At 39.3% G+C, this 13,399-nt stretch overlaps 2 protein-coding genes across 8 annotated transcripts in view; one reads left to right on the forward strand and one right to left on the reverse strand.

Moving 5' to 3' along the window:
• Nucleotides 1-10,351, reverse strand: part of FILIP1L (filamin A interacting protein 1 like) — an 84,234-nt gene extending 73,883 nt beyond the window's left edge. Inside the window, exon 1 of the mRNA XM_066175198.1 lies at nucleotides 10,263-10,351. The gene's annotated coding sequence lies outside the window, so the exon portion shown is untranslated. The remainder of the gene's footprint in view (nucleotides 1-10,262) is intronic.
• The window catches only part of CMSS1 (cms1 ribosomal small subunit homolog), a 221,130-nt gene that overhangs the window by 92,436 nt on the left and 115,295 nt on the right, over nucleotides 1-13,399 (forward strand). Inside the window, exons 1-2 of one of the 7 annotated variants that reach the window (XM_066175204.1) lie at nucleotides 10,715-10,982; nucleotides 11,383-11,427. The exons of 5 other annotated variants lie outside the window; for them this stretch is intronic. In XM_066175204.1, the coding sequence (XP_066031301.1) occupies nucleotides 10,964-10,982; nucleotides 11,383-11,427 (64 nt within the window). In that variant the 5' untranslated portion in view covers nucleotides 10,715-10,963. Of the gene's footprint in view, nucleotides 1-10,714; nucleotides 10,983-11,382; nucleotides 11,428-13,399 lie in introns of those variants that run through there. One more of the 7 variants, XM_066175207.1, reaches the window with a different exon arrangement.

Below are 13,399 nucleotides of genomic sequence, written 5' to 3' on the forward strand. Positions count from 1 at the left end.
CTTCTGCTTTTTCCACCGTGTTGGAAGTTTGATCTTGAGGCCATCACCTGTGTTTTGATGTAGGGCAGGTAGAGAAAACCCATATCTTCCTCTCATTGCTGCATAAGGACCCCACAGTTTTGGCACATGAGGTTCACACCTAAAGGCAAAAGTTGTTGATTTGTGGCTGCAGCTGTGACTCCATCCTGGTTTTGATGATACTGTAGCCGTGGGGAAGGGCAACGTGTGTGGCATAGAGCACCTACCGTTGTTTGTTCCTCTCTCTGTTTTTCCACTTGCTCAAATAAAATACGTCTCTGGGCAGCTGCTAGCCCAGTGGCTAGCGAGAGTGGAGGAAACAGATCTTGCGGATCTAAATGAGAGCATCTATGAATATTTTGCAAGAGTCTGATGTTCAGAGAGGTCCGAAGGGAACACCAAGGTCTCAATGCCTTCCTCCCCATCCTCACCCCTCTAAAGGCCTCTCTGAAAAGCCCACTTGCAATACCTTTTTATCTTTTTGGAAGAATTGTACTTAAAATGAAAGCAGAATCTTTGTATTGTCCAGCTTAACTGCTTGGCAGGACTTGTCCTACGTGTCCTGGTGTGGCTTCGTTACATGTGTGTTGGTGCTGGAGATGTGCAGAAAGCTTGTCACCTGCCCCTGATGGTTGGTGACAAACAGTGTGGAACTGGGCAGAAGCAAGGTGGAACATGGGGGACACAGTAGGGACCCTTTGCTGCCGGTGTTCAGCCCTGCAATTATAATGAGAACACTGGGGAAGGAACTGCTCCCTGAGCAGCAGTTATCATAAATGGGGTGATCTGCCAGTACAGCCCTGTTGAAATTGCTTTTTTGGTCTTGGTGGCAATTATATTACATTTCTTCTGGTGTTTTCCTGGCAGCTGAGGACAAGTCTACAGTTTTTAGGTGTGTTAAAGAGGGCACAAACAGGTGACTCCTAATGTTTGCATTTAACATGCAGGTCCTTCCTAACAAAGCAATGAGTCATATCCTGCAGGCATACATCCTTAGTTTGCTACTTAGCAAGGCTTCACCAAAACTGTTTTATCAGAAACTAATATTTAGCTCCTGAGAGCACCATGCCTCTTCTACACATAAATAATGCTAATTTGTTTTACATTAAACAATTACATTAAGTAGCAGGTTAATGCCACTTCTGACAGTGCCTGTGCACCTCATCATCTGAACATACAGACATCTGTCCTATGGATATAGTGCATATATCCTGCAGATATAGTACATATACATATGTGGAAAAGATAGTGCCTGGTCAAACTTCTGATTTGTAAGTTTGTTTTTGAACATTTGCTTAGCATGAAAAAAAGCAGATAAATTCTGAAGTGGACACCCCTTCTCCATTTTGATTACTGGGTGGTTGTAAAGGAGTCATTTTAATGCACAGCAGGTGTGTGTATGTTGTGATCGTATGTTCCCATGAATTAATGGTATTTATGTTTTTTCTCTAAGACGGTAATTTTTCTCAGTGCTCTGTTCAAATTAGTTCTGTTTGAGTGAATACGTATTTTAAAAGTGTTAACAGTAGAGTGGATTTACCTTGATTAAGATGATACACTGCCTTGAATAGCTAGATGTTCCTGTATGTGCAAGCTGTTCTGTTTGGGGAACAATCACAAATCCTAATACTTCTCTGATGCCAAAATTTAAGTTAAATTTCCAGAGGTAAAATAAAGGTAAGGCTTTTAAATGAAAGGCCTGAGAATCTGTCCTGTATCACTTAATACCAAACACCCAGAAGACATCAGAGTGCACGTGGTGGGATTCTGCAGGCTTTCTTTGTGCTCATAGGCCCAATAAAGTCTGTGGGGCTGCATGTGCAAGATTGGTTTACAGGGCTAGGGACTGTATTTTGTGACTCTTACTGCTTGTATAACTCTGAGGACATGTATTTTCTTTTAAGTATGGTCTGGACAGTCTCAAAATGTAGCATTTTAAAGGTCTCTTGTTAACACAGGCATATCTATTAATTAAAGAAACAAATGTAGAAACATAAGATGTTTAATTTAAGGTTTGGTCATTTTCGTGTCATAAAGCCTAAAAAAAAGAAGAAAATGAGAAAAAAAAAACCCAAACCACCATCCCACACACGTATATGAACCAAAAAAAAACAAAAACAAAAACAAAAAACAAAACAAAACCCCAAAAAAAACCAAAAACCACCAAAGAACTACCAAAAAAAACCCCAAAACAAAACTAAACAAAACAAAAAAAAAACCCACAACAACAAAAAACGGACCCTTTACAACCCACCAAACACAGAATTTACTGGTAAGAGGGGGGAAGGTATATTCATAATTAAGAAGTAAAACTGACTGTCTGGTTTGATTTTTAGGGCTAGAATTGAAGGAAAAAATACTGAATAAATGCATATGTGTGATAAATACGGAGTAGATTGTGGCTTTTAACACCAGCGTTAATAATGTCAGACATACTGTTCATAATAATTTTCTGGTTTTGCATGAGCTTAAGACAAATTACGTAGGTTTATCCTCAGAGCATTTACGTAGTGAGATTGTTTAGGTCATAGTTTCACCTTTGTGCCAATTAGACCTGCTGAAATGTACCCATCTTTTTAACGTTAGTGATTTGTTTAAAATGTATGTGGTGACAGGCAAAGGCTTCAACAGTAAAAACTAGTGCTTCTTGTTTCAGGAAATAGAATTGAATTGGAATGAGTTGCTCTCCTATGAGTTAAGTAAAATCCAGTCTTTTGGGATAAAATGTAGCCATTTGCAAATGCACATTCTAGATTTAGTTTTGCTTTATTTGAACATGACATACACAGCCTCTTAATGTCCTGCTAGGTCCTAGACAGGGTTCCTAAATGCCACAGGAAAAATTGACAAGAGTGATCGTTCAGAATCCTGATCATCTTTACCTTACTGCATCTGCATTGTGCCTTTCAAAATGAAGTTGTTGCTAAGGAGGTATTGCAATGCACTGCACTTCTTTGGGATCTGAACAATGAAGAAGCCTTATAGCAAATTCTTGTTCTTGTGGTGTTCTTCAAATGTCTGCTAAGCCAGTGTTATCCCAACTGATATCCTTTCTGTTCTGTGACCAACAGAGTTTGTCAGAGCTGTGGGGCTTTAAGAATCTAGACCAGATACAATTCAGTTCAGCAAGCAGAACTTGATCCTAAATGATTACTATTGTTCAGGGCCTGTAAAAATAGTTTGGAGGCTTAGTCACTACTACAGGAATAAACGTAGTGAGCAAGCTTTGAAGAAAATATTAAGACCAGTATCCCATGAAGCTCTACAGGCCACCTGTGCAAGACATAACCCTGTGGAGGTTTAAGGCTGCCTTCCTGAAGGGCCTGTATGATATTTGTAAAGCACAGCTTTGTTGAGTTTGCACCTGCATGGTTAGGCATGGACCCTGGTCGTCTGCTCCCTGGCCTGGCAGGTCAGCAAAGCCAGCATTTGGCCACTGTCCAGCTGCTGGAGCAGAGATGTTTGCCAGTGCTGTTCCAACAGTTCCCATGTGTCCCTGCTGTGCTCTCTGCCCCAGCTGCCTCCAGATTATCTGCTGTGCCCAGAGCTCCTCTGCACCTGCTCACCTTGGCACTGGGGACAGCAGGGTGGCCTGGGAGGATGAAGAGGCAGAAGGGAGGGAAGCTCTTGACAAAACACGTATGACAGTTTTGGGAAAGTGGCCATGACACCAATGTTGGAGTGTCATCTTTGTCTTAGGGAAGCTGTGCATGCATGGTGAACTGGACAGAGCATCTGAGTAACTTTGAGTAACTCTGTGGGACACATATAAGGCTCGTAAGTATTTACATATATAAAATTACCTGTCTCTAAAACTATCTAGGCATACCTGTATGCACACTCACTTCACTGTGAGGAAGAACTGTAAGGGCTGAGACTGTGATACCTTGTGAAAAAACGGTGTCTCTGTGTCCAGAATCAGATCTCTTAATAGATATGCTTGTGCAGGAGGGTTTTCATGCTAGCTTTGCATATGTAGCTAACCTGTCTGGCTGTAGGCAGTGAAGAGGGATGGAGTTGGTGTTCAGAGGGCACTTCCACAATCCCAAAGGTGGATTCCCACTTTGGAGAAGCCCTGATTTCTCCATGAGGTGTAGCAGCAGATTGGTTGGTTAAGAACCTAAACTCTGAAGTATGAAAGCTTCTTTTCTTTCCTGTTGTGCACTCCTCCTCAAAAGAATCAGTGTTGATTCTCAGAAATCTTAAGCTTCCTGTTCAGTGCAACATACCAGAGTTTGCTTTGCTTAAGAATTAAGTGTCAGAATTGTAGCAGGAAAATGGTGAAAACAGATGGCTTATCAGGCTACTTAATTAGGTGCTTCTGTCTCTACGAAAACGTCCTGAGTTATTAGCAACTGATACTCAGCAAAAAGGGCTTGTGGAAGATCCCTTGTCATTGTTCTGGAGTACTTCAACTTAGGCTCCTGCGCTGCTAGGAAACCAGAGAGCTTTAACACAGCAGGTGAGTTAAACCAGAAGGCATCTTATGCCTTTGTGCCAACATATTTTGGGTATGGGATGCAGTTGATTCCGTGTCTTCATAAAATGTAAAGTAGCACCAGACTACCTATGCTCTTATCTCCTGGGACAAACAGATCATGACTGCTCAAATAGGAAAAAAAATGTGTAAGAGACATGTGATTTAGGACTCAGATATTCTGAGCAGCAAACATGAAGTAAAATTGAAATAGTTAATTGCTCATAGCATGATGATGGGGGACACTCCGTGGATCAGTTTGCCACAGAATTGAAACTGATATACAGAATATAGCTAAACCCCTGAGATGAGTGCCACAGGATATAGCTGAGGCCAGAGGTGTCCAGTACTTTCAGTGAGGAGATTCACAGAGGAACAGTTTAGTTGTGGTAGGTCAGCAGGATGTTCTGAAGGAAGCTTAAATCCTGAAGTGACAGCTGAGGGCATGCTAGGAGAAGGATCAGTCCCACTGCTGTCTTTCTGCAAACATCTGCTTTTGGCCGCTATCAGAAAGGTTTTTGAGCTAGATCAGCCTCTGGCTTTCCTGATGCATTTTTCCTGGAGCACAGGTGAGACTCTAGACTATTAATTCTCTGGTACCTTTTAAAGCTAGGTAGTGAAATACATTTTGTAACAATCCACTAATTATTTGCAGTAGGGAGTCAGGCTAATTTTGCCCATGCAATACTTTATACATTTGAAGTTATCTGCTGTCACAAGTCACTATTTCCATTGAGTGATTCATCTTTCCATGAGTAGTCAACAGATCCCTCACTGGGAATGAGATTTTAGCTCATGTCACTATTCTGTAGGAGAAAATACATACGTAAACAGGAATAGTGTTTGGATACATGTGTTTTCTCTTGAACTGGGTTGTCTAAGAACTTTTGTCTCGAGTATTTTGAGCAAATTTAGTATTTTTTTTGTCCATGATTAGCTTCAGAATGGTAGTTGTGGAGGAGAAGGCTTGCTCTGATGGGCACTATAGCCTCTCAAATGTGCCTCAGTCCTGATTAGGAAAACCAGCTTTTAGCTGCTATAATGGCTACTGGGGATGGTTTTCCAATCAGTTTTTAACTTGGTGTACATTTCTGCTTTATTCCTTTCACCTGTCTGGTAGAAATTTGCCTTACTTTTCTTTAATTGCTCATCAGAATGGTCTATTAGAGATGTTACTTTCATTGGAAAGAGTTGGGCAAGAGCTAACTATACCAGATACACCTTCTGCACTACTGTAACTGTGAAAATTTGAGAAGAATAACCATCTGGAGAACACAATTTCGGGATCTATAATAAACCCAGCATATCACAAGTTACCTTGCACTTCATTTGTGTCCTTGTGTTGAAATTTTGGTTTTTATTTTTTGCTTTGCCTGACTTTTTAATACTCAATACACAAACTCAGTAGGGAAGTTGGATGGACTTGGGAAAAATCTGAAGTTCAAATGTCACTGTTTTACAAAGAGAATAAATATGCTGAACAGCATCTGTATTAAGTTGGGGTGACAGTGTACATATCTTTAAGTATTGTATTTCTTGTGTAGCGATGTCTGTGAAGGTTAAATCAAAGGGCAGCTTTTTGAGAGGGCTTTGAAACTGTGCACCATGACAGGATACAGGACTTTGATCTATTTAGTTTTAAGAACTAAATTTTGGCACAGTATTTGTCCTAAATCCTAGTTTTCAGGAGTCAGGATGTTGACATCCTTAAAATTATTTTCACTCTTTCAAGTGCAGGGTCCTGAGCTTTGTGCAACCACAGAAGTGATGACAGAGGAACACTGTGAGAGTGTTATCAATAATTTTTTTCTTTTGGTTCTTCCTGCAACTTACTATGTTTCGGGCAGTGATTGTGGTAAGAGGCTTTTAAATTGATGTAAAAACCAAGATTAAATTGATGTAAAAACCAAGTTGATCTGACATGTTTTTTAACCAAGTGTTTATTAGTTGAAATAATCTTGGGTGTCTTTTGGCATGGTTTATGCTTGAGTGGGAAATTGAATCATTGTCAAAAGTCTGTGTATATTTGAGCATGTTAAGCTGAAGTTACCAAATGGAACTGTGGGAGGCTTTTGGCTTGTGTTTGTGGAGTATAAACCAAAGCTCTTACCTTGCTGCCTCAAGAGCCACAAAAATGTTAATAGAAGTCAGAGATGCAAGAAAAAATGTATTCCATATAGCCTGTCTACTTGCCAGTACTAGCTTTTTCCTTGGGTTACTTTCCACTATTTTGTTCCATCTAGTTTAAGGTATTACAAGATATGAGACTTCCTCTGCATTCCAGTGGAAATTATTTTGCAGTCCTCATAAGACTTTGTGATTTTTTTTTTCTTATTTATATTTCCTGGTTCTTATATTTCTAGAGCAGAATCCGCACCAGAACTTCAGGGGTTGCTTTCCTGTTAGTTTTGGCAAAATGATTCAGGCTTCCTTCTTGCTCCTGTCTGCTTTTATTCAACTGAATGAGCCAGTGAACATTCACATGCCTTGAACTACAAGTCTTTTAGGATAGGTGATACTTTCTGAAGGCTGCTGTGTACATTTTAAAACAACCTGCATGTATCAGGTAAAGCAGCTGGGGCTCTTAGAGTTTCTTTTATTGCATTTTCTTTTGTGTCTTTTAGACTGGGTTTTCACACATGATTTCCCATATTCTCCTCTCTTCCACCCCTCTCCCCTTTAACATTAAGGTACTTGTGAATAAGCCTCACAACTGGCTTATAGAATGGCCAATTATAAGCACTTTAAGCTAGACTAAGATGAAGTAAATGATTCATCAGTAAGAAAAAGCTAAAATCAATCATGTAACCTGCCTATAAGATTGGGCAGTTTTTACCCATTTCATCAAAAATAATTTGTCCCTAAAGAACATGTTGCTTGTGTTTGGACTGTTAGGTACCCAAGACAAACTAATTTGAATTGATGTATGAGTCTCCAGGAACATGTGAGCTTTTGCAATTGTTTCAAACCCCAAAATATTTCTGGTCTATTATAATTCAATTGGTTCCCTCTATTTTATGTTTCAGTTATGTATAATAAAATTAAATACATATTTACTCTAATCATTGTAACTAAATTCATCAGGAACTGTCATGATAGGACAAGAAGCATTCTTTTGAATGTTGTTTGCTTCATGAGCATTTGTTCATTTAATTCATGAGCCAGGTGAAGTGATTGGAAATTGCTTACTTTTTCATTCTTTGTGTTTTGGTTTGCTGAGCTAATTTCTTGTGTGTTGACTTGCTTCTCAGCTCGTAGCTTGAGCTTCTGTACACAGTAAGGTGCACAGTGGCAGCTTCTTCTTGAAAAGTTGCCATTTGGAAGGAAGCACAGAGGTTGTCCTTGCAGGCCTGCACGCACATGTATAACATCCAGCACATGTGGGTACGCCCTGCCTCAGGTGGGAACAGGAGCTGCCAAAGGCATACAGAGACTTTTGGAACACAGGATCAGTTTTGTGAAAGGTTTGGTTTTAAATCTTTTTCTCCCCCCAAGTCGAGTTTGTAAATGCTTTCTTAGATCAGTTGTACATTCTGAAGTGTTTCAGGGTCTGATAACAGATGAGCTAAGTTGCTTGCTGCCAAAACCCTGCAAAGTGTGAGCAGTATGGAGCCTAGGGAGGAATGCTGGTCTTTTAAAACGATGCCAACCTTAATATTGTAACTACATTATGGTTTAAATCACAAAGTCATCACAGTATTCTGGGAAGAAGATGCAGACTAGGATCACTGTACATAAAGGGGGGAGATGTGCACAACACCTGTAAACACAGTGTTTAAAAGGAAAAAGTGTAAAAAAAGTGTAAAAAGTGTTTTACTCACAGTGTAAAAAAGGAAAGTAAGAAGCTGTGGATATCTCTCTTATCAGGGTATTTGTGCTGCATGATCACAGTCCCTCACCAATCTCATAGCTGAGCATTTTAAACACACATTCTGCACTCCTAGTTGCTGTTCCCTCAGAGCCTTTTCTGGTGCCTGAATTGGAGAGATTGTGGTGAGGTGTAGAGCTGTTCCCCTCTTCTCCACAGCTCTTACGCAATGTGTGGAAAAGCAACAAAGCAAAGAAACTTGGGTTGGTGTCATGGTAAGTTTGTATCATCTTAAAGCTGCTCAAAGAGAAACCCTGGCCAGTGCAGTTCGGGTAACTGATATCAAGTAAGTTTACATCAGGAGTGGAACTGACAAATAATTAAACACAATAACTTTTATACAAGTAAAGCTTGTATGCCAGATACCTTAAGCCTGCATCTTTGTGGTTCTGTCTGCCCTCCCACAGCCAGTCTAACACGGGTGCAGATTTTGGCTTGTTTAATATGGGCGTGGTTGATACAGATCAAATGCTACTGAGAGATTAATTCATGCACTGAGCTCATGCTAGTGATTGTGTGCATGCTGCTTCCTATATTTAAAAGGTTTCTGACAATCTGCCTGACCTGAGACAACTAGTTTTAAACCATCAGGAAGTTTCATGAGCGTCTTGGGGATGGAAGTTTGTTGTGTAACCCTATAACTAAGTTCTGTGCAAATTCAGGGTACTCTTTGCTGCTTATACAATTTTAGTGCAGCTTTATTGGTGCTACTGAGCAAATGGACGGTTTTATTTGCTGAGAGTCAGCCAAGTGGCTCTCTGTGGGAGAATGCTGATAAACCTGACTATTTTAAACCTGAGTGTCTCTCTGCTGTTTTTCAAACACAGTATGTCTCTTCCTTTTGTATATATCATGTTGTCTCGCCTCCCCATCCCTGATTTGGCCTGGCTGCCACAAAGGTGGTAACATTTCTTAAGTTCCCATCCCTCTTCATGCTCTTTCTCATTTTTGCTCACCTGAAAAGCTCAGTCTTTCACTTCCCTCTGTTAAACCCCTTGAGACTGTTCAGCACACTGAAAAGTCATTGTTCTTCCAGTGTTCCTGCAAGGCTTCAGTGTCTGTTTTGGTGAGGTAGTTAAGGAGTTAAAGGCTTGTGGACTTTCAAAGAAATGCGGGACAGCTGCTGTAAAGTATTGCTACAAATCCAGGCTGACCTCATTCTTGTCAGACAGCAGTGATAATATCCAAAAACGGGTGCAAGACAGGAAGTGTTTCAGGAAGGTATGTGTTTCACGCAAAGACATCAGAAATGTTCTTTCTCTCAGGGCCACTTACCATAAGATCCATATTAATTTAAATGAAACAGTGAAACTCCAGAATATGTTTACAGAAACATCATTTCAGTCCAGAATAAGCATTACGTGTTGCTCTAATGTACAAATGGCAAAAGCAGTTGTGGTAGCCACTATATGTATTTAAAATAATGATATTGCTGGCTGTATGAACCTACTTTTTAAACATATGGGGGCTTCACATAATTTTTGATAGTTTTGTTTATTATTATAAGGGGTATCTTTGACTTGAAAAATTAGTAAAGGAGGAATACGAATCTACTTACATTTTCCCATTTACTTTATGCTCAGAGACTGATTTGATTTCTAATGTGCTTTTCACTAATTTAACTGAGTTCCTTAGTAAGCAGAACAAAATCTCATTTTCCCCTTAAAGCATTCACTGACTTAGAATTTTAAAGAATTGGCTTTTGAAATATTTAACATTTTTCACTAGTCAATCTACCAAGTTATCTGCAAAAAGTGTCCTGTATTATTTTCATTCTACTGAAGTTTGTTCTACTTATTATTATTTCTATTCTCCTGAACAGATGTGAGAAAGGTTGTATTTTATTTATATTTTTCAGAAGTACCCACATAAAAGCATGCAAGTAAAAATACTTCCTACCAGTTCAGAGCTCTTCAACTGATAGTTAGGGAATTTTCCCTAAATTTCCTCTTGGTTGTCTCCAGAATTGTGCCTCTTATAGTATGAATCTGCAGTAAAAATCAAACATAAATGATTATTTTTTTAACAAGCATAACTAAATATTGCTTGAGACATTTTTTTCTTTAGATTGCAGAGGTCCTTATTGCAGCATTAACTTGATAAATTTTTATAAAATAATTTATTAAGAGTTAGACTAGATCCAGTAAAGATTCTACCATTTAAAAAGTTGCTCATGAATAATATGATTAACTGAAATGAAGTCTAGCAGGATGCCTGTAGGAATACTAAAATAAAGCACTGCCATTTAGCCTCTGATTTTTGTTTCGTTTAAAAACTTGTTTCTTCTGTACTTTTTTTTTAATATTCTTCTATAGTTTTAAAAAAGATTCATTTATGTTGGTAGGGAGTGAACAATTCTAGCTGCTGGAACTCATGTAGTAATTTCCTCTTTGGAAATTCACCTGTTTGTGAAGCTGGGTCACTGAGCTTGAAGGGCCCTTTGAAAAGTGCAGCTCATGGCCAGGGATCATGGGGGTGCTGAATGGTATAATAGCAGAGGTTGGGCTTTTTTATAGAGATGTGACCTGGGACCTCAGGTGAGGTGCATAAGGAGATAAAGGCAGGCTAGTGAAGAGAAGACCTGAGTGCAGCCCTGCTACATGCTGTGGAGTGAAACAAGTATGATCTGTGTTTTCTGATGATCCAAGGATGTGACAGAAAAGAAAGGGAAGGAAAATGGGATTATTTAGGTGCAGGAACACAGATTTTTTTGTTATTTACTGGTATCAACTCATTTGATATACACACACAGTTGTTTCAAACTGAGTTATACTTTAGATTTGTCTGCTGTTTCTGGAAGGTTTTGCCAAGAGTGAAAAACCGCATAATACATTTCAAGCATTTGAACCATCTATTACTGATGGGTAATGACAGAGTAGAGAGAGAAGGCACCAGTTAGTCTGGATTAGCTCATGTGCTCTGGATAACTCTTTCTTGAGCCCTTAGATTACTAAAGTTCTACTAGGCTGTGTTGATTTCCCACTGCTTTTTGGATGAATTGTCTCCATGTCAATGTCAGGTAATCTCAAGTATTCACATCATTGTCTGCTTCAAACTTTTTCAGGTAATGTGCCTTTTGATCACTTTTCTATTGGCTATTTTAATAAGATAACAAATACCAGAAAGGCTGCAGTAACACCTCTTAACAAAAGAAGCATGTTTGAGTTTTAAAATTACAGATGCCCTGCACTGTCACTTACATTTTACTTATCTTTGCTTTTAGATGCTAGAGGCACAAAATTTTGGATCTGTAGTGGCTTTCTTGTTTAAATTCTGAATTTTTGATGGTGAAGCAGGGAATTCATTCTTGAAGTCAAAAGGGAGAAAGTTTTTGTATTTACCAAACAGTTACTGATTCAGACACAGGAGGGAGATAAAACCAGAATCCTGTTTTACTAATTGTTGGTTAAAACAAATTTTTGTGAGATGCAGTGTAAATATTCACCTTACAAAATTATCTAGCAATGCCTGATACGAGAAATGATGTCAATCCATCAGTCTCTCTCCTTGGCTTTTCAAGGAGATTTACCACAAGGAACTTGAACGTGTTTTCTTGTAACAGTGATGTAAAAATATGTTATTTTTTGTTTGTTTTTTATTTTTCTTCAAAGTATATTGGGTTGGTTTTGGCCAATAAATCTGGATTTTGATTCCGTTCAGTCCATAATTCCAGCCAGTTCTGTGACTGTCCCTTTTTGATTTCAGTGTATTCTGGTCTTTCTCCTGCATCTTTAGACATCCAGCTGAAGCATTTACCTCCTCGTCAGATGTATAGAAGAATTTGGCACTTGTCTTGGTATTCTGAAAGAAACTAAAACTGGCTGTTGTGATTGTCCTCATCAAATGCTCTTCCATGGTACACACAGAGCATCAAGGAATATATTGTCTTACTGCTTAGAAAGCTCTGTTTAAAAATCTGCATATTTGTTTTTGAAAAGAGTATGATTTCTGAATTGATTTGGTGGGTTTTTTTAAATACAAGCAATTGAGATTTTTTTGTTAAATTAATGTTTTAACCTTCGTGCAGCTGAGCCTTTTAAGTTGGATAATTGAGATAAGGCCTGGCATAGATGAGCTAAAGGTGTGTCAATTTTGTGAGTAGTTACCTGTGAAATGTAGAAGGGCTCAAAATCACATCACCCTCCTCTCTCTTGCATACTTGGAATGACACTTACATATGAATGAATAACCAAAAGTAAATACTAAAGTATTCATAGAGTGCATGAAAGTCCCAATAATGGCAAGGGCAGGTAGTGTTTCCAAAGAGCAAGGCTGTAGTAGAGGGTGGTTTGATATGCCTTCCTTGAATGGATGGGATAAAATACCTAAATCACTCCACTGTTGTCACCTCTCTCCATGCTTACAGCCTGTTTATGTGCTTTTTGAGTAGTAGTTGTACAAACTCCCTTGACCAGTTTCTCACGGAATTCTTACAGTTGCTCCAAGGAAAACATTTGCATTGCACCTATGGCAGTTTGGTAGGAGTCGTGTGCTCTGCTTTGACTCCCTGCCCTTCTTTCAGAGGGTACCATTTGACTCCTTTGAGCCTGTTTCTGCTCGGCTAAAGGGGGTAGTGATGCTACCCTGTTTTGGCAAGGCATTCTTCTGATCGAGAGGTGAAGGACCAGATAGAGCCGCCTTTTTACTGATCCCAAGAGAGCTTGAATACAAACTGCATGAGGGTCTGCAGTCTCTGAAGGAGATTTAAGGAAATCCTGCTGGGATTTGATTCCACATCTGAGTCATTTGAGCTTGTTTTTTGACCCGTTAATAAACCCCACTCACTACTGCTGTTGCCTTTTGTTACAGTCATTACATTCCTCTGGAGTCTCTGTAGCCATTGTCTGCTTTGTTTCTTTGGTTTTGTTTTTCTTCACTAGGGATAGATTTTTAAGTTGGCAGAAGACGTAAAATTCAGTTCCCACCGTCAGAAAACTCTGTGCGTTTGCAAGGGGTATATAATAGCCATGCAAGCTCCACTGCATGTTCCCTTTGGGAAAGTGCAACTTCCAGTCTCACTTGAGTAGGTGTGCAGC

Source organism: Chamaea fasciata, unplaced genomic scaffold (genome assembly GCF_029207755.1).
Source record: "Chamaea fasciata isolate MVZ Bird 193981 ecotype frontalis unplaced genomic scaffold, bChaFas1.0.hap1 SCAF_2, whole genome shotgun sequence".
NCBI classification, from domain to species: Eukaryota; Metazoa; Chordata; class Aves; order Passeriformes; family Sylviidae; genus Chamaea; species Chamaea fasciata.